The 23408-nt window shown below is 46.1% G+C and overlaps 1 protein-coding gene across 2 annotated transcripts; it reads left to right on the top strand.

Annotated features, from left to right (window-relative positions):
- The first annotated feature begins 324 nt into the window (after positions 1-324).
- Positions 325-21232, top strand: LOC138758307 (serine/threonine-protein kinase SBK1-like). Of its 2 annotated transcripts, XM_069927037.1 has the most exons (6): positions 325-711; positions 10891-11009; positions 12429-12551; positions 15356-15527; positions 19454-19656; positions 20287-21232. In XM_069927037.1, exons 3-6 carry the CDS (start codon positions 12540-12542, stop codon positions 20884-20886), a joined length of 987 nt encoding a protein of 328 aa, XP_069783138.1. In that variant the 5' UTR covers positions 325-711; positions 10891-11009; positions 12429-12539; the 3' UTR covers positions 20887-21232. The 2 variants fall into 2 exon arrangements, with proteins under 2 accessions (XP_069783138.1, XP_069783139.1); XM_069927038.1 differs by lacking the exons at positions 325-711; positions 10891-11009; positions 12429-12551 and adding an exon at positions 14110-14184.
- Positions 21233-23408: the final 2176 nt, after the last annotated feature.

Raw genomic sequence — 23408 nt, forward strand, 5'->3', positions numbered from 1 at the left:
TGTGGGAGAGAGGAAGGAAGAGGGGAGGGAGGAGGGGTAGAGGGTAAGGGGTGGAGGAGAGAGAACAAAGGAGGACAGGGAAAGCAGGGGGTAGAGGGAGGGGAGACAGAGGAAGATAGAGGTAGGGGAAGGGATGAGTGGGAGGATAGGGAAGGTAGAGTGAGGGGTGACTTAAGGGAAGAGTTGGGGAGAGAAGCAGGAGGGAGGGAGGGGAGAGATAGGAGGAGAGGGAAAGGAAGGATGGTGAGAGAGGGAGGAGGAGAGTAATGGAGGAAGGGGAGTGAGGCAGATCAGGGCAGAGAAGGAGGTGGAGGGAAGGTGAGATGGGAGAAGTAGTGAGGAAGTGCGTGATGAAGGTGGGGGAAGGAGGGAGATGGAGGAAGAGCCAGTGAGAGTAAGAGTCAGAGGGAGGAGGAGAGGGATAGGGAATGATGCCGCCAGCCAGAATGCTCTCCAAGGTTCACTTGTAGAGGTTTTCGAGAATCTTTGGTGACAGGCTGAATCTTCTCAGTCATCTCACAAAGTCTCACTGCTGGCATCAACGTGGAGGCTCCTGGACCGATCCTTGGAGACAGTGACCCCCCCCCCCCAGGAATTTGGAGTCCTTGACTCTCTCCACTGCCGAGTCCTCGACAAGAACTGGGTGGTGTCCTCCAACTCCCTCCTGATGTCCACAATCATCTCCTTGGTTTTGCTGATGTTGAGAGGAAGGTTGTTGTTGTGATCCCATTCAATGAGCTGATCCACCTCCCTCCTGTACTCTTCCTTGTCGCCTTCTGTGTCTCTGCCGACAACTGTGGTGTCATCGGCAAACTTGTAGATAGTATTGTGCCCTGTCACACAGTCGTGGGTATAGAGCAAGTAGTGCAGTGGGGTAAGCATTGCATCCTTGAGGCGCGTCTCAGCGTCCGATCCTCCAGAGAGAAGGACCTGAAAATTTCCAACCCTCTCCCCAATTCACCTCTTCCCTGTGGGCCTGTGCTCCTCCCCCTCATTCCCACCATTTTAATCTTCCAGGTGCCTATGTTTTGCTTTTACTTGACAAAGGGAATCAGGCCCAAATCATTGGTTAATGTCTCTTTATCTCAGTAAGCTTGCAGATGATATTAAAGTTGGAGGTGTTGTGGGTAGTGTTGAAGGCTGTAGAAGGATAAGGACAGGATGCAGAGAAGTGACAGATGGAGTTCAATCCTGGTAAGTGTGAAGTGATGCATTTTGGAAGGTCAAACTAGACGGCTGATAATGGTCCATTATTTAACAGTGTGGATGAACAGAGGGACCTTGGTGTCCAAATCCATCCATCCTTTATTTATTTATTTTGTTTTATTTCTCTTTTTTTTTAAACTTTATTTAAAGATTTTATCACAGGAAGAAAAAGAAAAATTACATTTAAAGAAAAAAAACAAAATAAAATAATATGATTACAATACATTAATAACCTAACTTAATTCAACCTAACCCCCCCACATATACAAGAACTAAAAAAAAATCTATATAAAAAAACCCACCCTTCCCCTCCCCAAAATAAAGAATGAAGAATTAGTAAAATTAATAATATATCTTAAAAAATCACACACAAAGAAAAAGAAAAATATGACAAAAATAATTTTAAAAAAAGATTTATCAAATCTAAAATATCACATCTAGGAACATACTTAAATCAAACTTAATTGCATATACTTAACAAATGGAGTCCACTTCAACTTATAAAAAGACATCTTATTTTGAATTGAAAAAGATATCCTTTCCATAATTAAACAAGACTTCATCTCTAAATACCACCTATCTAAAGTTAGTATATTTCTATCTTTCCAAGTAGATGCTATACATTTCTTGGCCACTGCTAAAGCTAAATAGATAAAAGAAATCTGATAATCATTTATCATAAATCAATTAATGATTGCTTATTCCCTAATAAAAATATATCAGGATCTAATACAACACAAATATTATATAATTAAATATAGATTGAATACCTTTCCAAAACTGTGGCAATCGGTCACAAGACCAAACAGTATGTAAAAAAGTACTAGCTATCTGATAACAACGAAAACAACAATCTGACTTACTAAGACCAAATTTTTAAAATTTTTTTGCTGTTAGATATAATTTTTTTTTTGATCAAGATACATACATTTTTCTTTTCAAATATATACAGTGTTGTTTTCTCCCCCCCTTCCCTCCTCCCCTCCCTCACTCTCTCACCTCCCCTCCCACTTATTTAAAGTTCAGAATATAAGATACATTAAACCCTTTAAACAATGTTGTCACTCAATAAAAATAAACAAGAAATTCCACTGAGTCAGTTCTTTTCATTATCTTCTCCTTCTGTCATTTTAGGTGGTAGATGTCCACGGTAGGTTTTCTCTATTGTGTTTCATGTATGGCTCCCATATTTGTTCAAATATTGTAATGTTATTTCTTAAATTGTATGTTATTTTTTCTAATGGAATACATTTATTCATTTCTATATACCATTGTTGTATTCTCAAATTATCTTCTAATTTCCAGGTTGACATAATACATTTTTTTGCTACAGCTAGGGCTATCATAACAAATCTTTTTTGTGCTCCATCCAAATCAAGTCCAAATTCTTTGTTTTTTATATTACTTAGGAGGAAGATCTCTGGGTTTTTTGGTATATTGCTTTTTGTGATTTTATTTAGTATCTGGTTTAGATCTTCCCAAAATTTTTTCACTTTCTCACATGTCCAGATTGCATGAACTGTTGTTCCCGTTTTCTTTTGACAGCGAAAACATCTGTCTGATACTGTTGGGTCCCATTTATTTAACTTTTGAGGTGTAATGTATAGCCTGTATATCCAGTTATATTGTATCATATGTAACCTCGTGTTTATTGTATTTTTTATGGTTCTGGAGCATAGCTTCTCCCATGTTTCATTCTTTATCTTTATGCTTAGATCTTGTTCCCATTTTTGTTTGGTTTTACCATTTGTTTCCTCGTTCTCCTTTTCTTGTAGTTTAATATACATGTTTGTTATAAATTTTTTGATGATCATTGTGTCTGTAATCACATATAATCACAAATGGCGTGAAGCAAGGCTGCGTTCTGGCACCAACCCTCTTTTCAATCTTCTTCAGCATGATGCTGAACCAAGCCATGAAAGACCCCAACAATGAAGACGCTGTTTACATCCGGTACCGCACGGATGGCAGTCTCTTCAATCTGAGGCGCCTGCAAGCTCACACCAAGACACAAGAGAAACTTGTCCGTGAACTACTCTTTGCAGACGATGCTGCTTTAGTTGCCCATTCAGAGCCAGCTCTTCAGCGCTTGACGTCCTGCTTTGCGGAAACTGCCAAAATGTTTGACCTGGAAGTCAGCCTGAAGAAAACTGAGGTCCTCCATCAGCCAGCTCCCCACCATGATTACCAGCCCCCCCACATCTCCATCGGGCACACAAAACTCAAAACGGTCAACCAGTTTACCTATCTCGGCTGCACCATTTCATCAGATGCAAGGATCGACAATGAGATAGACAACAGACTCGCCAAGGCAAATAGCGCCTTTGGAAGACTACACTAAGGAGTCTGGAAAAACAACCAACTGAAAAACCTCACAAAGATAAGCATATACAGAGCCGTTGTCATACCCACACTCCTGTTCGGCTCCGAATCATGGGTCCTCTACCGGCACCACCTACGGCTCCTAGAACGCTTCCACCAGCGTTGTCTCCGCTCCATCCTCAACATCCATTGGAGCGCTTACATCCCTAACGTCGAAGTACTCGAGATGGCAGAGGTCGACAGCATCGAGTCCACGCTGCTGAAGATCCAGCTGCGCTGGATGGGTCACGTCTCCAGAATGGAGGACCATCGCCTTCCCAAGATCGTGTTATATGGCGAGCTCTCCACTGGCCACCGTGACAGAGGTGCACCAAAGAAAAGGTACAAGGACTGCCTAAAGAAATCTCTTGGTGCCTGCCACATTGACCACCGCCAGTGGGCTGATATCGCCTCAAACCGTGCATCTTGGCACCTCACAGTTTGGCGGGCAGCAACCTTCTTTGAAGAAGACCGCAGAGCCTACCTCACTGACAAAAGGCAAAGGAGGAAAAACCCAACACCCAACCCCAACCAACCATTTTTCCCCTGCAACCGCTGCAATCGTGTCTGCCTGTCCCGCATCGGACTTGTCAGCCACAAACGAGCCTGCAGCTGACGTGGACTTTTACCCCCTCCATAAATCTTCGTCCGCGAAGCCAAGCCAAAGAAGAATCACATATTCAAAATTACTTCCTTCCGGTAACCTTAGACTGTTTCCCAATTTGTCCTTCAAGTAGGATTTCAGTTGGTAGTATGCCAACATTGTATCATAAGTTATAACCAATAAACTATTATCCTTCAATTGTTCAAAGGATAATAGTTTATTTCCTGAAAAACAATTTTCTATTCTTTTGATCCCTTTTTTCTCCCATTCTCTAAAGGAAAGGTTATCTATTTATAAAAGGGATTAGATGATTTTGCGTTAGTATTAGGTTTGGTAGTTGGTAATTTGTTTTATTCCTTTCTACATGAATCTTCTTCCAAATGTTGAGCAGATGATGCAATACCGGAGAATTCCTACGTTGTACCAATTTTTCATCCCATTTATATAATATATGTTCAGGTATCTTCTCCCCTATTTTATCTAGCTCTAATCTAGTCCAATCTGGCTTTTCCCTTGTTTGATAAAAATCTGATAGGTATCTTAATTGTGCTGCTCTATAATAATTTTTAAAGTTTGGTAGTTGTAAGCCTCCTTGTTTATACCATTCTGTTAATTTATCTAGTGCTATCCTCGGTTTCCCCCTGTTAGATATAATTGATGTATAAAATTATAATTAATCATCACTAATCTAGCATTAATCAATTTCCGAATACTATTTTGACAAATTTCCATCCAGGCTTCTTCAGCTATTGTAGAACCTAAATCCTTTTCCCATTTCAACTTATCTTTATCCCAATCTTTCTTACTTTCAATTTCTTGTAAAATACAATACAAATCAGATATATGTCTTTTTTCTGGTATTGAAAGTACATATTTCTCAAAACTAGTTTCGGGCAATAAAGTCATTTGACGACCACATACCTGTTTTACAAATGATCTTAACTGATAATATGCAAATACAGAATTTCCACTAATACCAAATTTCTTTTGTAATTCCTCAAAAGAACAAAAATGTCTTTCAAAAAAACAATCAGATAAATTTTTTATTCCTTTCCTTTCCCATTGTTTCAAAGTGATATTGGAGACCGTAAAAGGAACAAGTTGATTATTATATAATGGCAATCGCCCAGACCATTTATTTTTAAGCCCCATTTTATCAAGTTTACTCGTCCATAGATTCAATAAATGTTTCAATATTGGTACATCATAAGTTCGTAACAAATTTTTATTCCATCGAAACAAAAATTCATGTGGAGATTTTTCTAAAATAACTGCCAGTTCTATCTTTGCCCAACTGGGCGGATCCTCCATATTCATTAATGCACTAAGAAATTTAAATTGAGCTACCTCATAATATTATTGAAAATTAGGTAATCTCAAACCTCCAAATTGAAAGTCCCACATCAATATTTTCATTGCTACCCTCGGAAATTTCCCCTTCCATAAAAATTCTCTAACTGCTTTATATAAATCCTTAAAAAAACTTTAAAAAAAAAATAAGGAATTGATTGAAACAAATATTGCATCCGAGGAAAAATATTCATTTTTATAGTATTAATCCTCCCCAATAAACCTAAAGGTAAGTCCTTCCACCTAATCAAATCTAGTTTAATCTTTTTTATTAAAGGAAGGTAATTAATTGAATATAGATCTTGATATTCTGTATTAACGTTAATTCCCAAATATTTCATTTGTTTTGTCCACTTCAATTTCGTAATATTTTTATAAATCGAATAATCATCTTTACAAATTGACAAAATTTCACTTTTAGCCCAATTTACCTTATAGCCAGATAATTGACCATAAATTTCTAAAGATTCTTGAATTGCTGGTAAGGAAATATCAGGATCTACCAGCTTTAATAAAACATAATCTGCAAATAAATTAATCTTATATTCCTCATTCAAAACTCTCATACCCTTAACATTTTCATTTTGACGTATTAACTGTGCCAAAGGTTCAATAACTATAGCAAATAAAGCAGGTGACAATGGACATCCTTGTCTAGTAGACCTTGTTAAATCAAAAGATTCTGAAATCTGTCCATTAGTAGCAACTCTAGCCTTCGGACTATTATATAAAGCTTTTATCAATCCAATAAACAAAGAACCAAAACAAAATTTCTCAAGTACTTTAAATAAAAAATTCCATTCCACTCTATCAAAAGCCTTTTCTGCATCTAGTGAGACCACTATTGGATAATTCATTTGAGATTTAAATTTATTTATCAAAGTAATTAATCGCAAAATATTATCAGACGCATATCTGTTTTTTATAAATCCTGTTTGATCTTTATGTATTATTTTAGGTAAATATTGAGCCAATCTATTAGCCATAACTTTAGCCACAATTTTATAATCTACATTTAACAACGATATTGGTCGATAAGAAGAAACCTGTAAAGGATCTTTATCTTTTTTTGGTATAACCATAATTATTGCATTAGAACAAGATTCAGGTAATTGAAAAGTTTTATAAATTTGCTATAGTACATAATTATAAATAGAAGATATATCAACATAAAAAGTTGTATAAAATTCTATAGAGAACCCGACTTCACCAGGTGCCTTTCCATTTGGCATATCTCTTATAGCCATTTCAATTTCATTCTCTGTAAAAGATTTATCCAACACTTGTCTATCTTCTTGATTCAACTGTGGCAAGTTAATATTTTTCAAAAAAGAATCTATTGCATCTTCATTTACATCTTTACACTCAGATGTATATAGTTTTTTATAAAAATTACAAAATTCCTCATTAATTTCTTTTTGTCTAAAAGTAATACCCGATTTTTTTCTAATTGCTGGTATAATCCTAGATAATTGTTCTTTTTTTAACTGCCATGATAAAACTTTATGAGCTTTCTCACTCCATTCATAAAACTTATGTTTAGTTCGATTCATTAAACATTCAAATCGATATGTTTGTAATTCATTATACTTTAATTTTAAATTAGTTAACTGATTCTTTTGCATTTCAGTAGCATTTTTTTGAAATTCTTTTTTCACTAACAGTTATCTTTTTCTCTAAATCTTCAATCTCTCTAATTCTCTCTTTCTTTACTTTAGATGCATAGCTAATAATTTGACCTCGTAAAAAAGCTTTCATTGTGTCCCATAAAACAAAATGACTAGAAACAGAATTAGCATTATTACTAATAAAATCCTCAATTTGTTTTTTTAAATAACTAATAAATTCTGGTTTTTGTAATAACATAGTGTTAAATCTCCATCTTGGCGTTCTCTGAACATCTTGTGAACTCTGATATTCTAATAATAATAATAATGAATGATCTGAAACCAACCTTGCCTTATAATCCACAGATATAATCTTATCCTGCAAATGTGTTGAAATTAAAAAATAATCAATTCTTGAAAAGGAATTATGACGTGAAGAATAAAAAGAAAAATCTTTCTCTGTAGGATTAAGTCTTCGCCAAATATCAACTAAGTTCAAATCTTTCATCATATTAGTCACTTGTACTGCCATCTTAGATTTCTTAATTACTCTTGGATACTTGTCCAATAAAGGCTCCAATACCACATTTAAATCTCCCCCAATCATCACATTGGAATTTGTTTGTCCAAGTAATAAAGACACATCTACAATAAAAGCTGTATCTTCAACATTTGGAGCATAAACATCAAGCAGAGTCCAAGCCTCATTAAGAATTGTACAATTCAATTTTAATGATCTTCCTCCATTTTTCTCTTCATTCTGTAACTGAAATGGTAAATTCTTATGTACCAGAATTGCCACTCCTTTCGCCTTTGAATTAAATGAAGAATAGAAAACTTGTCCAACCCATTCACATTTAAGTTTCAAATGTTCCTTATCTGTTAAATGAATTTCCTGCAAAGAAGCCACATCAACTTTTAATTTTTTAAGTAAGCAAGTACTTTCTTACGCTTAATATGATTATTTAAACCCTGAACATTAAGAGAGGCAAACTTAAGTTTAGACATTACTTAGAATAACACAAAGAAAAAGAGGAGAGAAAAAAAAGAAAAGAGAAAAAAAAGAAAAAAAAAAGAAAAACACCCCCTTCCCTTATGCCCTCCTAAAACTACAAAAATTTTTTTAAATAATTAAAAAAAACTTCACTCCTTAATCCAAAAATTGATTAAAAAAAAGAACAGGTAGGAGGTTACAACCACCTCCTCCTGTCTCAACCGCGCAATGCGGTAACTCCCACAAAATATTGGATGTGAGATAACTCACACGTAGCTGATGACTTCTGGAAAATGATGCACACCCAGCTCCCTCTCCAAACTCCCGTTTCACATTAAACTATCATCATTATCTGAAATCTTCTCAGAATTTTTTTTTTAATCAACTTTGTCACTCCGACCACCATTGCTTCCATTTCTTCTTGGAATTCGGTTCCCATCTTGCGTCTCCACTCTTCTTGGAGACCGTGGTGGACTACGTCGTTCCTGAAATTGCGTAATTGGCAGTAATTGAGCAAAATCCATAGCTTCCTTAGGATTATAAAAAAATTTTGGTGATAACCATCTTGAAAAATCTTCAATACTGCAGGATGTTGCTTTATATCCTTTTTTCCACAACACTTCTTTCACAGGATTAAATTCACGTCGTTGAGACATAACTTCTTGACTCAAATCCGGATAGAAAAAACACGATTGTTCTGAACCATCAGGGGAGATCCTCTTTGTTGTGCATTTCTTATAGCCACACGCAAAATTGTCTCTCTATCATAATAATTTAAACAACGAACCAAAACAGGTCTTGGATTTTGTCCTGGAAAAGGCTTTCTTCTCAAAGCTCTATGAGCACATTCCAATATGATGCCTTCCGGAAACTTATCTTGTCCTAACACTTGTGGAATCCATTCAGTGAAGAATTTTCTTGGATCTGATCCTTCCATATGTTCTGGCAAACCAACAATTTTTATATTATTCTGTCTAGATTGATTCTCCAAATAATCAACCTTTTTCAGCAAATTTTTATTCTGAATTTGTAAAATTTCAATTGTTTTATTTACATCTTGTATTTGGTCTCGTACCTCAACTTTGCCTTGATCACAACCATCAAGTCTTTCACTCGTTTCAAGCTTAAAAGCTCCATAATCAACCATCTGTTGAGTATTAATATCCACCAAAGTATTAAGCTTTGTATTAACCTGAACTAAAGCCTTACCTATTTCTTTTATTGTAGAGGATAACTTAGATTCAAGATTCTTAATAAGCATATCTACTGGAATAGATTCAGGCACAGTAGGATCTTGCAGTTTCTGTATAGCAAAAGGGTCTTCTATTTCCTTTGGTTTAACTGCTTTTCTTATAGTATGACTATGTGTGGAAACCCCTGCCACAACCTCCTCAGCAGTATCTGGAGGCTGATGGCCAGGGTTATCCTTAACCCATATTATATCAAATGCCTTCATTACATCGATGTCTGTTGAAGTCTTCATTACTGGAGGTGCATTTTGCAGCACCACCGCTACATCAATCGGTAAGCGTCTTTTCAAAGACGGGTCTTCAGCTGGCAGCGTCCCAGCTGTTCTAGCTGTCAAAGATTCACTGACAGCGCTCACAGCGGGCGTTGATTCACGCGCACACACCTGGGCAGCCCTTTATTCTAAGGGCTGCCGGGCGCCATCTTTTAAGAGCCCTGCCGATAAAGAGCGGAGCTCCGTTGCTGAATCTTGTACCTCTCTTCCTGGATCCTTTCCACGCTGAGTCCTGGCTTCTTGTAAACAGGTAGGCTCAGATAACTTCGGGAAATGCAGTTTCTTAACAATCTGTTGCCGTTTTTTTTTTACTTCTTTTCAGCAGTTATACCATTAGAAACTAATTCAACACCTCTAACTATTTCTAAACTTTTAAAAAGTTTTAACGGGCACTTATAGACAAAACAATAACAAAGAGTCAGGAGAGGACTGGAAGGCACGTCTGTTCCTTACGCCATCTTGCCACGCCCCCCCATCCATCCATCCTTCAAGGTTGCCACACAGGTTGACAGAGTAGTTCACAAGACCTATGGATGCTGGGCTTCATTAATAGGGGGATTGAGTCAGAAGTCGAGAGGCCGTGCTGCTACCATACAAATCCATGGTGAGACCCCACTTGGGAGTATTGGGTTCAGTTCTGGTCACCTCATTGGAAGAAGGATATGGACGGTGTTGAGAGGGGGCAGAGGAGATTCACCAGGATGTTGTCTGGATTGGGAAACAAGTCTTTATGAGGCAAGGTTGGCAGAGCTGGGTCTTTTCTCTTTGGAGCGTAGAAGGATGAGAGGAGACTTGAGATTTCTTTCTCAGCCTCCACCAGTCGCAGTCGACCTGGGTACTGCGCCTCTGGTAGTCAGTGGTTTGTTTAGTAGCATCGACTGACTATGGAGGCCGATTGATCCTGGAAAGGTAGGATCTGCCACGCTTGCTGAATATGTAGGGCATCATTGAATTGTTTGCTTGGCTCTCCTCTCCTCAAACTGACTCATGATCACTCTCTCATCTTGCTTCAGGTGTGGATGAAGAGTCCCTCATGGTCCTCTGCGACGTCACACCATTTTGTGTTGATTTTTAAGGCTTTCATGTCGCGCTCGCCAAGCTGGGGGTGGGGGGGGGGAGGGGTGTCCCTACTAGAAAATCCACCGGGGGAGAGAATTTTGGACTTTTGTCTCTCCAGGTGATGCCGAGGATGTGGCGAAGGCCGGGCGGGTGAAGACTGTTGAGATTCTTTTCCATCTTGGTGTAGGTGGTCCAAGTCTCACTACCCTGCAGGAAGGTAACGCATGCGCGGCACACCGCAGCCTTCGTCTTTGAGATTATGAAGTGCTGGAGAAACTCAGATGGTGCAGCAAGCACCTATGGGAGGTAAAGATATATTACTGACATTTTGGACCTCAGCCCTTCGTCAAGGGAGAAACAATGTACAGGAAGGCATTGGAATAAAGACTGCTGGGGAAGAGTCCAGACCAACAAAGAGTGTTAATTGGATGTGATAAGAGGAGAGGTGAGAATGATTTTGGCTCTGTGAGACAAAGGGAACAAGAGAGAGAGACAGACAAAGCGGGGGAAGATGAACAGGAGGGAGGCGGGGGGTTCTAACGGACTCCGGATTTCAGATTTATTGTCAGAATACATACATGGCATCACATTCCTTTTTCCCACGGGTGGGACAGAATTATCACTAATGAGTCATGCAAAAAAAAGACTCAGCATAAAACATGTAAACAGGTAACAAATGTAAACAAACTGTGTGCAATACAGAGAGAGCAAAGAAAATCAACAAAGTGCACCTGTTAGAGTCCTTAAATGGGTCTCTGATTGAGTTTGTCATTGAGTGTAATGGCGGTTTAACTGCTTTTCTTATAGTATGACTATGTGTGGAAACCCCACTGTTCCTGAACCCGGTGGTGTGAGTCTTGTGGCCCCTTGACCTCTTTCTCTGATGGCAGCAGAGAGAACACAGCAAGTGCTGGGTGGTGAGGGTTCAGTTCTCCAACGGCAGCATTCCCCGTAGGTGCTTTTGATAGTGGGAAGGGTTTTGCCTGTGATGTCCCGGGCTGCCTCCACTACTTTTTGGAGGGCTTTACATTCAGGGGTATTGGTGTTTCCACACCAGACCATGATGTACCCGGTCAGTACACTTTCCACCATCCCTCTGTAGAAATTCGCCAGGGGTTCCGGTGTCAAACCAAACCTCCACAAAAGGCGCGGCACTGACGTGCTTTCTTCATGATACTTATAGTGTGTTGGGTCCAGGAAAGACTCTCTGAGATGGTGACTCCCAAGAACCTAAATGTGTTCACCCTCCCACCTCTGATTCCCCCAATGATCACTGGATCGTTCACCTCCGGCTTTCCCTTCCTGAAGTTAACCATCAGCTCCTTGGTTTTGGTGACATTGAGTGCAAAGTTGTTTAAGGACTCTTGACTTGTGCATTTTATTGATTTTCTTTGTTCTCTCTGTATTGCACAGTCAATTTCTTTACATTTGTTATCTGTTTACAGTTCTTTGTTTGTTTATGTGTTTACGCTGTGTACAGTTTATTTTTTGCACTACTAATTAGTGGGAATGAGCAAGATAAAGGAATCTCAGGGTTGTACGTGATGTCATGTACATACTCTGACAATAAATCTGAAATCTGACTGGACGTATCTTGAAATGGACGCAAATTGGACGTATGTTAGCAGGACATGTAGAAGTTGTTATGTCGTACTAGCATGGGCTTCATACTTGGCCGAACTTTTATTGCTTTCCATATTTTTTCTTTGTCCTTTAAAATTATAGAGACCGTCTTCTTTGTCGAGCTTGGCGCACTTACCAAAGGGCAACTGAGAGACAGTCACCATTGACCGCACACGCAAACGTTACTTTTTGAAAAATTTTGGATACTCATGAATGGCATGGGTTGTAAGTTGGGCACTACCTGTAGGAGGGGTTCAGTTTCTTTCTGGTAGGAATATGTTGGTCGGCACAATATCGGGGGCTAAAGGAGGGAGGAAAAAAGGGGAGGAGAGAGATGGGGAGAGGGAAAAGGGGGGAGAGAGATGGGGAGAGGAGAGAGAGGTAGGGAGGGGAGAGGGGGAGATGGGGAAGAGGGGAGAAAGATGGGGAGAGAGGGAGAGATGGGAAGAGGGAGAGGGGAGAGAGATGGGGAGATAAAAGGGGAGGGGGAGAGGGGAGAAAGAGATGGGGAGAGGGGAGGGAGGGGAAGGGGGAAATAGGGCAGTGAGGGGGACAGAGGGGAGGGAGAGGGGGAAAGATCAGGCAGAGAAAGGGGAGAAAGATGGGGAGAGGGGAGTGGGGGGTGAGAGGAGGAGATGGAGGAGTGAAAGGGAGAGGAGGGGAAACGAGAGAGATGCCAACATTTACAAACATTGGGTCCGTTGCTGAGAGACAGATCCATGCTGGTCAGCATCAAAGACCTAGGAAATATTCTCCCAACGTCCAAGAATTTCACACCATCTCTGGAACGCCATAACCCGGGGTGTCAGCCAAAGGCCGGACTGGAAAATAAAAATCACACCGTCTCAATAACCTCTTCACGGGCCAAGCCATAAAGAGGCAGGAAGTGTTTACAGTCAGGAGGCAGATGTATACACTTCAGGACAGAGGCCCATAATCCAGGCCCACCCTCCCCAGGGCCAGGACTGAGGGAGCCGCGATGTCGGGGGGGGGGCGATGTATATACTCCAGGACTGGGTCCCATAGTCCAGGCCCACCCTCCCCGGGGCTGGGACTGAGGCAGCCGCAATGTTGGGGGGAGATGTATATACTCCGGTACCGGGACCCATAATCATGCCCACCCTCCCCAGGGCTGGGACTGAGGGAGCTGCACTGTCAGGGAGATGTATATACTCCAGGCACAGGGCCCATAATCCAGGCCCACACTCCCCGGGGCTGGGACTGAGGGAGCCGCACTGTTAGGGGGAGATTATATATTCCGGGACCAGGACCCATAATCCATGCCCACCTTCCCTGATGTGGTTGGTGCAAGAGGCAACAAACGGTGGTCCCCCCCTTGTCCACCTCTCTCCCCTCTTTCCCCCTCTCTCTCCTCTCTCTGTCTTCCCCTATCTCTCCTCCCTTGCCCCTCTCTCTCTCCCCCTTACCCCCTTTCTCCTCCTGTCCCCCTCTCCTCCTTGCCCCTTCTCTCCTCCTCTCCCACCTCTCTCACTGCTCTCTTTTCCTCCCCACCCCTTTGTCCCCCTCCCTTTTTACCATTCTCCTCCATCCTCTTCCCCTTCTGAACCTCCCCCCATCTCTCTTCCCCCTCACCCTCTCTCCACCCCTCCCTCTCCCCTTCACCTTACTCACAACCCTCCCCCCTCTTCCCAGTCCCTCTCTACCCTCTCTTCTGACTTCCCAACTCCCCCTCCCCTCCCCCCTCTCTCTCTCTCTCTCTCTCTCGCTCTCCCCATTCCATGTCCCTCTACCTCTCTCTCCCCCTCCCTTGCTCCCTGTGGGATTCACTGACAGCCATTTCAAACGCACATTTATAAATAGGCTCAACTCTGTTGTTCCAGACATAACCCAAGAGAAGGTGAGTGGGGAGAAGCAGAGGTTTGGGGAGTAGGGGGGAGCAAGGGAGGGGGAGAGAGAAAGGAGAGGGGAGACGGAGAAATTGAAAGTGAGATGGCAAGAGAAGGGGTGAGAGAGAGGGTGAAAGGAAGAATGAAACGAAGTAAGAGAAAGGGGAGGAGAGCAGAGAGACAGGGAGGGAGAGTGAGGGGCAAATGGGGAGGGGGAGGGAGAGAGGAAGGGATAGGTAAGAGGGAGAGGGAAAAGGGGGTACGGAGAATGAGTGAGAAGGGAAAAGGGAGAGAGGGGGAGGGGACGAAAGATGGAGAGAAAAAGAGGGAGTAGAGAGATGGAGAGAGGAAGGGAGTGAGAGTGGGGAGAGATTTTGGGGGTGTGGCAGGGTTAAGAGGAACATCTACTGGGGTGGAGGGTGTTGAGGATTGTACAGAGCAGGGAAGCTCTGGGGCTGCAGGGGTGGGAATAGTCTGAGACTGGGGGTGGGGAACATCTGATGGGATGGGGCGGGGTTAAGATCTGGGCTGGGGGGATTTCTGGGATGTGGGTGGGGAAGATCTGATGGGAATGGTGATTTGGAGAAAATCTGGGATGGAGGAATGGGGAAGATCTGGGTTGGGGAGTGGGGAAGATCTTGGCCGGGGGAGTGGGGAAGATCTGGGACAGGAGATGGGGAAGATCTGGGTCAGATTGGGGAAGATCTGGGACAGGGGAGTGAGGAAGTCCTGGGATGGGGAGTGGGGAATATCTGGGATGGGAGTGGGGAAGATCTGGGATAGGGAGTGAGGAAGATCTGGGATGGGAGAGTGGGGAAGATCTGGGATGGGGAAGTGGGGAAGATCTGGGATGGGGAGTGAGCAAGATTTTGGCCGGGGGAGTGGGGAAGATCTGGGATGGGAGAGTGGGGAAGATCTGGGACAGGGGAGTGGGGATGATCTGGGTCAGGATGGGGAAGGTCTGGGATGGGGAGTGGGAAGACCTGGGACAGGTGAGTGAGGAAGATCTGGGATGGGGAATATCTGGGATGGGGAGTGGGGAAAATTAGGTTGTAGATTGGGGAAGATCTAGGATTGGGGAAGATCTAGTGGGATAAGAGATTTGGAGAAGTTCTGGGGAGACATCACCCAGATGACTGGTCTGACCTCCCCTCCCTCTCCCTCCCTTCCCCCACCCTCCAGCCTGACATGGATCCATCAGAGACCCTGGGTCCCGAGGTCTTTATTGAGGAGCTGATGTCTCTCCTGGGCCAGGCCCTGACCAAAATGGAGGTCAGCGAGCACTACGAGACGATCCGAGAGCTTGGGCGTGGCACCTATGGCAGTGTCCAACTGGTCAGGCACCGGGTGCAAGGTGAGCTCCCTCAACCGGACAATACAATCCTGCCGCTCGCCCACCTGGATCACCATTGTCTATGGGTCACCCCTGATCAATGGTGTCTAACTACTGACCAAAGAAATCCCACCACCGACTAATGAGGTCCCTTCACTGACCAATGGAGTCCCACCACTGGCCAATGGGATCCCAGCTGACCAATGAGGTCCCACCACTGACTAATGAGGCCCTGCCACTGTCACATTACTGACCAATGGAGTCCCTAGTACTGACCAATGAGGTAACACTGACCAATGATGTTCCACCTTTGACCAATGAGGTCCCATCACTGACCAATGGGGTTCCACCATCGAAGTGGCCATTATGGAGACCATGACAGAAGGGCAGGATTGGCTGATGCAGATATTGGGGTTTAAGGGGTTTTAAAAGGGATAGGATTCACCATCAGCAAAAATTGCTTGAAGCGCCTCTTACCACCAGAGAGAGAGAGAGGGAAGCTAGAGAGGGTTCCCCCATCCTCCCCTGAGTCACTGAGTGCCTGTAGATTCACCTCCAGCACTTCCACAGCCCCCACAGCAACTCAGGGTCCTGTTTGATCCATCGGCTTCAGATCTGAACCTCTGATGATCGCATCCCAGTTCTGATACACATTACCCCCTGCGGCCCGGCGTGAATCCCTTGACTGCAGCCTCAAGTTGCCAGCAGCCACTGCCATTGTGTCCTTCCATCATCTGCACAGCCCCTCGCTGACCTGCCGCCCTGCTCACCACCCCATGGGATCATCTCCTCCGCTTCTCTTTAGACGGGGGTGGGAGTGGGGGGGGGGGAAGAGTGTGGTCTTCCTGTTTTTTGGTGCCCTGCACCAGTCCTCCACTTCACCTGGAATCTGCAAACCCCTCGAGGCCACTGGCGAACACGGGCAAAACCCTCCCCCCCACCTCAGTGGCCAGACGCCATGGCCGCAGGATTTTTAAAGGAAGCCACCGTCGGCTCCTTTAAGGGGAGCTTATTTGGGTGGGAGATAGGATGGGGTGGGATGGGGGGTTCAGGGATTACTGCATTACAGGGCAGGGATAGTGGAAAGGGAAGATGTTGTGGAGGTAGTGTCCACTTTGGGGGTGGATGTCAGAAATGGGAAGGGAGCTGTCACTGTGCTGGGAGTCACCTTTAGGCCCACAAATTGTCATTGGTACACTGAGGAATAGATAAGCAGGCAGATTTTGGGATGATGAAGGAAATACAGATTGTATATTTACTGTCAGAGCACGTACATGACACTACCTACAGAATCACCACTAATTGGCCATGCAAAAAATAAACTGGACACTGTGAATCAAAAGAACTGCAAACAGGTAACAAATGTAAACAAACTATGCAATAGAGGGAGAGCAAAAAGAAATTCAATCAAGTGCACATCAGAGTCCTTAAATGAGTCCCTGATTGAGTCTGTTGTTGAGGAGTCTGATGGTGGAGAGGTAGCTGCTGTTCTTGAACCTGGTGGGACAAGTCTCATGGCCCCTCAATCTCTTTCCTGATGGCAGCAGTGAAAACAGAGCGTGTGCTGGGTGGTGGATGTCCTTGATGATCACTGCTGCTCTCTGACTTGTCTTTATTGGGTTCCCAGATGTTCTCGATGGTGGGGAGAGTTTTGCCTGTGATGTCCTGAGCTGTGTCCACTACCTGTTAGCAGGGATTTACACTCAGAGGTATTGGTGTTCCCACACCAGACCATGATGTACCCGGTCAGCACACTTTCCACCATCCCTCTGAAGAAATTTGCCAGGGGTCCAGTGTCAAACCAAACCTCCGCAAACTCCCGAGGAAGTCAAGGCAGTGACGTGCTTTCTTCATGATGCCATTGTGTGTTGGGTCCAAGAAAGATCCTCCAAGATGGTGACTCTTGTGAAACCTAAATGTGCTTCCCCACCCCACCTCTGATCCCCCAGTGATCACTGGATCATTCACCTCTGGCTTTCCTTTCCTGAAGTCAACCATCAGCTCTTTGGTGTTGGTGTCATTGAGTGCGAGGTTGTTGTTGGTGCACCATTCAGCCAAGTGTTCCATCTACCTCCTGTATGGTGACTCATCCCCTTCCTTTACATAACTCACTACCATGGTATTGCCGGCAAATTAGTAGATGGTGTTATTGTCGCCCCGAGCTACACAGTTGTAGGTATAGAGTGAATAGAGCAGGGAGCTAAGAACACAGCCCTGTGATGCAGTGGTACTGATGGAGATTGTGGAGGAGAAGTTCTTAACAATCGTCACTGATTGTGGTTTGGAGGTTGTAGTTATGGGTGATTTCAACTTCCCTAATATTGACTGGCTCCAAGACTGCAAGAGGCATAGATGGGGCTGAATTTGTCTGGTTTGTCCAAGAAGGATCCCTGACATCATGTGTGGACCAGCCGGTGAGAGGAGAGGCCACATCAGGATTTGGTTCTGGGGAAAGAACCCTGGTCAGGTGGAGGACCTCTCTCTTGGTGGGGGAACATTTTGGTGAGAATGACCGCTACTCCCTGAGCTTTAGCATCGTGTTGAGTAAGGATCAAAGCAGACAAAATGGGTAAGTGTTTAATTGGGGAAGGGCTAATTACAATGGGACGAGGCAGGAACTAGTGAGAGTAAATAGGATATTCATGGGTGAAAGCACAGAAGTGGAGGCCATTCAGGGACCATTCAGGCTGGGTTCAGGATAGGGTTGTCCCACTGGGTCAGGGAAAAGATGGTAGGAAAAGGGAACCACGGCTGATGAAATAGGTGAGGCAGCTCGTCAAGGGGAGCAGTGCCCATCAGGATCTCTGCCAGCCCAGCAGAGACCACCAGGATCTCCCAGTCCAATAGAGACCATCAGGATCTCCCAGTCCAGGAGAGACCATGGATCCCTTCAAGACCAGAATAGACCATCAGATCTCTGCCAGTCCAGCAGAGAACATTAGGATCCCTCCCAGTCCAGCAGGAACCATCAGAGATGAGCAGAAGCTGCCACAGTCCAGCAGAGACCAGTTGGAGCTCCCAGAGCCCAGGATATCCCAGTAAAGACCAACAGAGGCAGGCAGGTGCCTTCACAATCCGGCAGAGATCCGTATGGGTTTGGACAGTGCAGCAGAGATGAGTAGAAATTCCCAAAGCCCAAGATAACCCAGAAAAGACAAGTAAGAGCTCTACAGTCCAGCAGACACTGATAGTGGTGCCTACAGTCCATCACAGACCAGTAGAAGTTCTCAAAGCCCAGGATAACCCAGTAAAGACCAGAAGAGACAAGCAGGAGCTCCCACAGTCCAGCATAGACAAGTAGGTTCCCAGAGTCCACTTTAATCCAGAAAATACCAGCAGAGACTGGAAAGAGCTCCCACAGTCCAGCAGAGACCTTAAGAAGCTCGATGGTCCAACAGACACCAGTAGGAGTTCCTGTAGGAGAGCAGACACCAGCAGAGCCCAGGGGAACCCAATAAAGTCCACCAGACACCAGTAGGATTTCCCACAGACCAGGCAACCAGTAGGAGCTCCCACAGTCCACCAAACACCAGTAGGAACTCCCACAGTCCCCATGTAGGAGGTCCCACAGTCCTCAAGACACCAGTAGGAACTCCCACAGTCCACATCTAGGAGGTCCCACAGTCCACCAGACACCAGTAGGAGCTCCCACTGTCCACCAGACAACAGTAGGAGCTCTCACAGTCCACCAAACACCAGTAGGAACTCCCACAGTCCCCATGTAGGAGGTCCCACAGTCCTCAAGACACCAGTAGGAGATTCCACAGTCCACCAGACACCAGTAGGAGCTCCCACAGTCCAGCGGACATGTAAGATCTCCCACAGTCCACCAGACACCAGTAGGAGCTCCCAGACTCTAGCAGTAGGAGTTCTCACAATCCAGTAGACACCAGCAGATTCCAGCACAGGGTAGATGGGCTTTAACTGACCCCGCTCTCCACCCACAGGTACCCTGATGGCCCTGAAACTGATGGACAAGAGGACAACAAGGGTGCGCTGTTTCCTGAGGGAGTACAGTGTGGGCCTGTTTCTCTCCCCCCACCCTTTTATCAGCACTGCCTTGGGTATCGCCTTCGAGTCTCAGGGATACTATGCCTTCCTTCAGGAGTACGCTCCCATTGGAGACCTCTTCGATCTCATCAGGCCCATGGTAGGTTGTGGGGGGCAGGGGGAGAGAGTAGAGAGAGGGTGGGGGGAGAGAGGGCAAAAGGGGGAGAGGGGGGGCAGAGATGGGGAGAAAAGGGGAGAGAGGGTGAGGAGAGGGGGGAGAGAGGGTGGGGAGAGTCAGGGAGAGAGGTATGGAGAGAGGGGGAGAGAGGAAGAGGGTGGAGAGAGTGAGGGGGAGAGTGGGTAGGGAGAGTGAGGGGGAGAGATGGTGGGGAGGGGGAGAGGGTGAGAGGAGACATGGGAAGAGAGGGTGGGGGGAGCGAGGGTGAGAGGGGGAGGGTGGGGAGAGGGAGAGGGTGGGGAGAGGGGAGGAGAAAGAAGGGAATGGGAAAGGGAGGGCGAGAGGGGGAGAGAGAGGGGGATGAGGATAAATGATGGAGGGGATTGAAAAGGGAGGGTTTGAGATTCTGGGTCGATCCCCCTCAGTGACCACACAGAGCAGGCACTTTGATCGAGGACCTGAGCTGATGGCTTTCTTCCTCTTCTCTCCTCTCTCTCTCGCCCACTCTCTCCACTTCTCCCCCCTCTCTCTCCCATCACCCCTCTTCCACTGCTCTCACCCCTTTCTCTCCCCCTCCCCATCCTCTCTCCGCCCCTTCGCTCATCTCTCTAGGAGGGGATCCCAGAGCCGGCAGCCAAGCGCTGCTCCTTGCAGCTGAGCCTGGCTCTGGACCACCTTCACAGCCGGGGCCTGGTGCACCGCGATGTGAAGCCGGACAACGTACTCCTGTTTGATGCTGAGTGCCGGCGGGTCAAGCTGGCTGACTTTGGCCTGGCCCGCCCAGCGGGCCTGGCCCTGGGCCCACGCTGTGAGTCTGATCTGCGGCCCTCCTCGCCGCCTGAACTCAGCGGGCAGGAGCCCCGGGTGGGATGTCCCGAGGACGCCTGGGCCCTGGGCGTGCTGATCTATGGCCTGCTGACTGGCCAATTCCCCTGGGAGAACGCGGGCCCCACTGACCGCCTGTACAGGGCCTTCATGGCCTGGCAGGAAGGTCCCGAGGATAGGCCTCCACCCTTGGGCTGGGCTCGCCTTGCTCCGGCAGCCCGGTCCATGCTCCGGGGCCTGCTGGCCATCCGGCCAGAGGACAGATCCATGGTCAAGGCCGTGCTGGGGTACCTGAAGCAGCCCTGGCTTGAGGGGGTTGGTGAAGGGTCCCAGCCCAGAGTGGAGGAGGGGGTAGGTTCCCCCAAACTTGGCTTGGTCGGGTCCTGAGGCCAACCAGGAAGATTCAGCCTTTCAGGTGAACTGCTCACCGTGTTGGTCCCCGTACCCTGAGGTCTCTCTGTTCTACAACACTCCCCATCGTTCACTGAGTCGGTCCCCGGACCCTGAGGTCTCTCTGTTCTACAACACTCCCCACCATTCACCGTGTCTGTCCCCATGCCCTGAGGTCTCTCTGTTCTACGACATTCCCCACTCTACACCGTGACCCAGAACAATGCGAGGGAGTGCATTCTGTCCTCTGAAGAGATACTAACCTTCCAGATTATGACAAAGGAGCAGATTATTTTCTTGTGTGTTGATTTTAACTTGGTAATAAACCTCGCGCAGGACAGATTTGGCTTGGAGGATCATTTGAGCAATTAGCGAGCGAATGGTGTTTGTCATTGATAATCCTGTGAAGGAAGGCTCAGATCTTCTGACCACAGGCTGTGGAGATCAGAGAGGGATCAGGGATGAGTGACCCAGGCTCCCTCCTCCACTGCTTTCCCTCTCTCCCCACATCTCTCTCCCAATCTCTTTCCCCCTCTCTCTCCCCCTCCCTCTTCTTCCCCTCCCCTTTCCCACTCTCTCCCATCTCCCCCTCCCCTCCCTCCTCCCTTGCCCTCTACTTTCCACTCTATCTCTATTCTCCACTTTCTCCCTCACCCCCTCTCACTCCTCCCCTCTCCATCTCTCACCTCTCCTCATCTCCACCCATCTCTTCCCGTCTCCCACTCCACACTCTCTCCAGCTCTCACCGCCGTCTCTACCCCTTTCCCACTCTCTCCCTCTTCTTTCCCCTCTCTCCCTTGTCCCCTCACCCCCCCCTCTATTCTCCCCTTTTTCTCTCACCCCCCTCTCTCCTCCTCTGCCTCTCACCCTGTCTCTCTCCACGCTCTCCCCCTCCTTTCCTCTCCCTCTCTCCCCCGCTGTGCTGGGAGTTCAGAGGTCATTATCGGCATGTGGCTGAGGGTACACATATTATGGAACAGTTAAATCTGATCCGTGTGTAACTCATGAAGCTCTCATCTCTTTGGTTACAACTTCACACTATTTGAAAGCAAGCTGGGTCTGATATCCTTGTCCCAGGGAGTAAGGATCTGGATTATAGATCCCAGGCCTGGAGTGTATACATCTCCCCATGGCCTTGTCGACAGATTCACTCTGTGCACCGTAAGTCTCTGATGGGACGGGGTGGTGAAGGCTGTTCGTCCACCTTGGCTCTCCCGTCCCTCTCTCCTCCTCTTCCCCTCTCTGCCTTTTTCTCTCTCTCTACCCTCTCCTCTCTCCCCCCTCCCCTTTCTCTTCCTCTCTCTCCCCCTCTACCCACCTCTCCACACATCCCTCCCCTGCTGCGCTGGGAGTTCAAGAGGTCATTATAGGCATGTGGCAGAGGGAACACAGATTGTAGAACAGTTAAATCTGATCCGTGTGTAACTCAGGAAGCCCCCATCTCCGTTTCCAGTTGTGTGTGACCGACTATCATGTCTACTGGTGTGTGTGACTGTATCTCTGTGCGTATGTGACTGTATTAGTATGTGACTGCGTTTGTGTATGACTGTGTGTCCGTTTTTACTTTCTTCCCCACAATCTCCCTTCTTTCCCCACCTCCTCCCCTCCCCCCTCTCTCTGCGCTCTCCCCCCCTATCTTTCTCTCTCCACCCCTCCCTCTCTCCCGCTGCGCTGGGAGTTCAGAGGTCATTATCGGCATGTGGCAGAGGGAACGTAGATTGTAGAACAGTTAAATCTGATACGTGTGTAACTCAGGAAGCCCCCATCTCCGTTTCCAGTTCTGTGTGACCGACTATCATGTCTACTGGTGTGTGTGTGTGTTTTGTGTCTGTGGGTTGTCTGTGTGTTCTGTGTCTGTGCGTTGTTTGTGTGTGTGCTTTGTGTGTGTGTCTGTGCGATGTCTGTGTGTGCGCGCGTTGTCTGTGTGTTCTGTACCTGTGTTGTCTATGTGTGTGTCAGTATGTTGTGTTCTGTGTCTATGTGTTGTCAGTGTGTGTGTGTGTGTGTGTGTGTCTGTCTGTTTTTACCCTTCCTTCCCAACCCTTCTTTCCCTACCCCCTCCCTATTCCCTCTCCCCCACCCGCACCCCCTCCCCACATCGCTGGTGATGTGAAAGAATTGCGCTAACCACTACACCGTTGTTTTGAGGTCCAGGATTCAGGATTGAGTTGGAGGAATTGGGTTTAGGGTTTGACGGAGAACATGGATCATTAAAACCAAGTTCCTTGGAGTTCACTGAACTAGTGACCGATCATGGACTCTCAACATCTGTGCACGTCATGAGAAGACTGAAGCGGGAAAGGCTACCGGCCACCATCATATCCACCTTCTACAGGAGCTCTATTGAGAGCATCCTGGCCGGCTGCATCACCATGCGGCACAGTCACTGCAGAGAAATGGATCGGCGGTCAGTCCGCAGGGCCGCAAGAGCGGCAGAGATCATCACGGGAGTCTCCTTCCCTCTCCCTCCCATGGACGTGATCGACCGAGATCACTTGTCTGAAGAGGGCGCGCAAAGT

The sequence above is a fragment of the Narcine bancroftii genome, chromosome 3, assembly GCF_036971445.1.
Source record: "Narcine bancroftii isolate sNarBan1 chromosome 3, sNarBan1.hap1, whole genome shotgun sequence".
NCBI classification, from domain to species: domain Eukaryota; kingdom Metazoa; phylum Chordata; class Chondrichthyes; order Torpediniformes; family Narcinidae; genus Narcine; species Narcine bancroftii.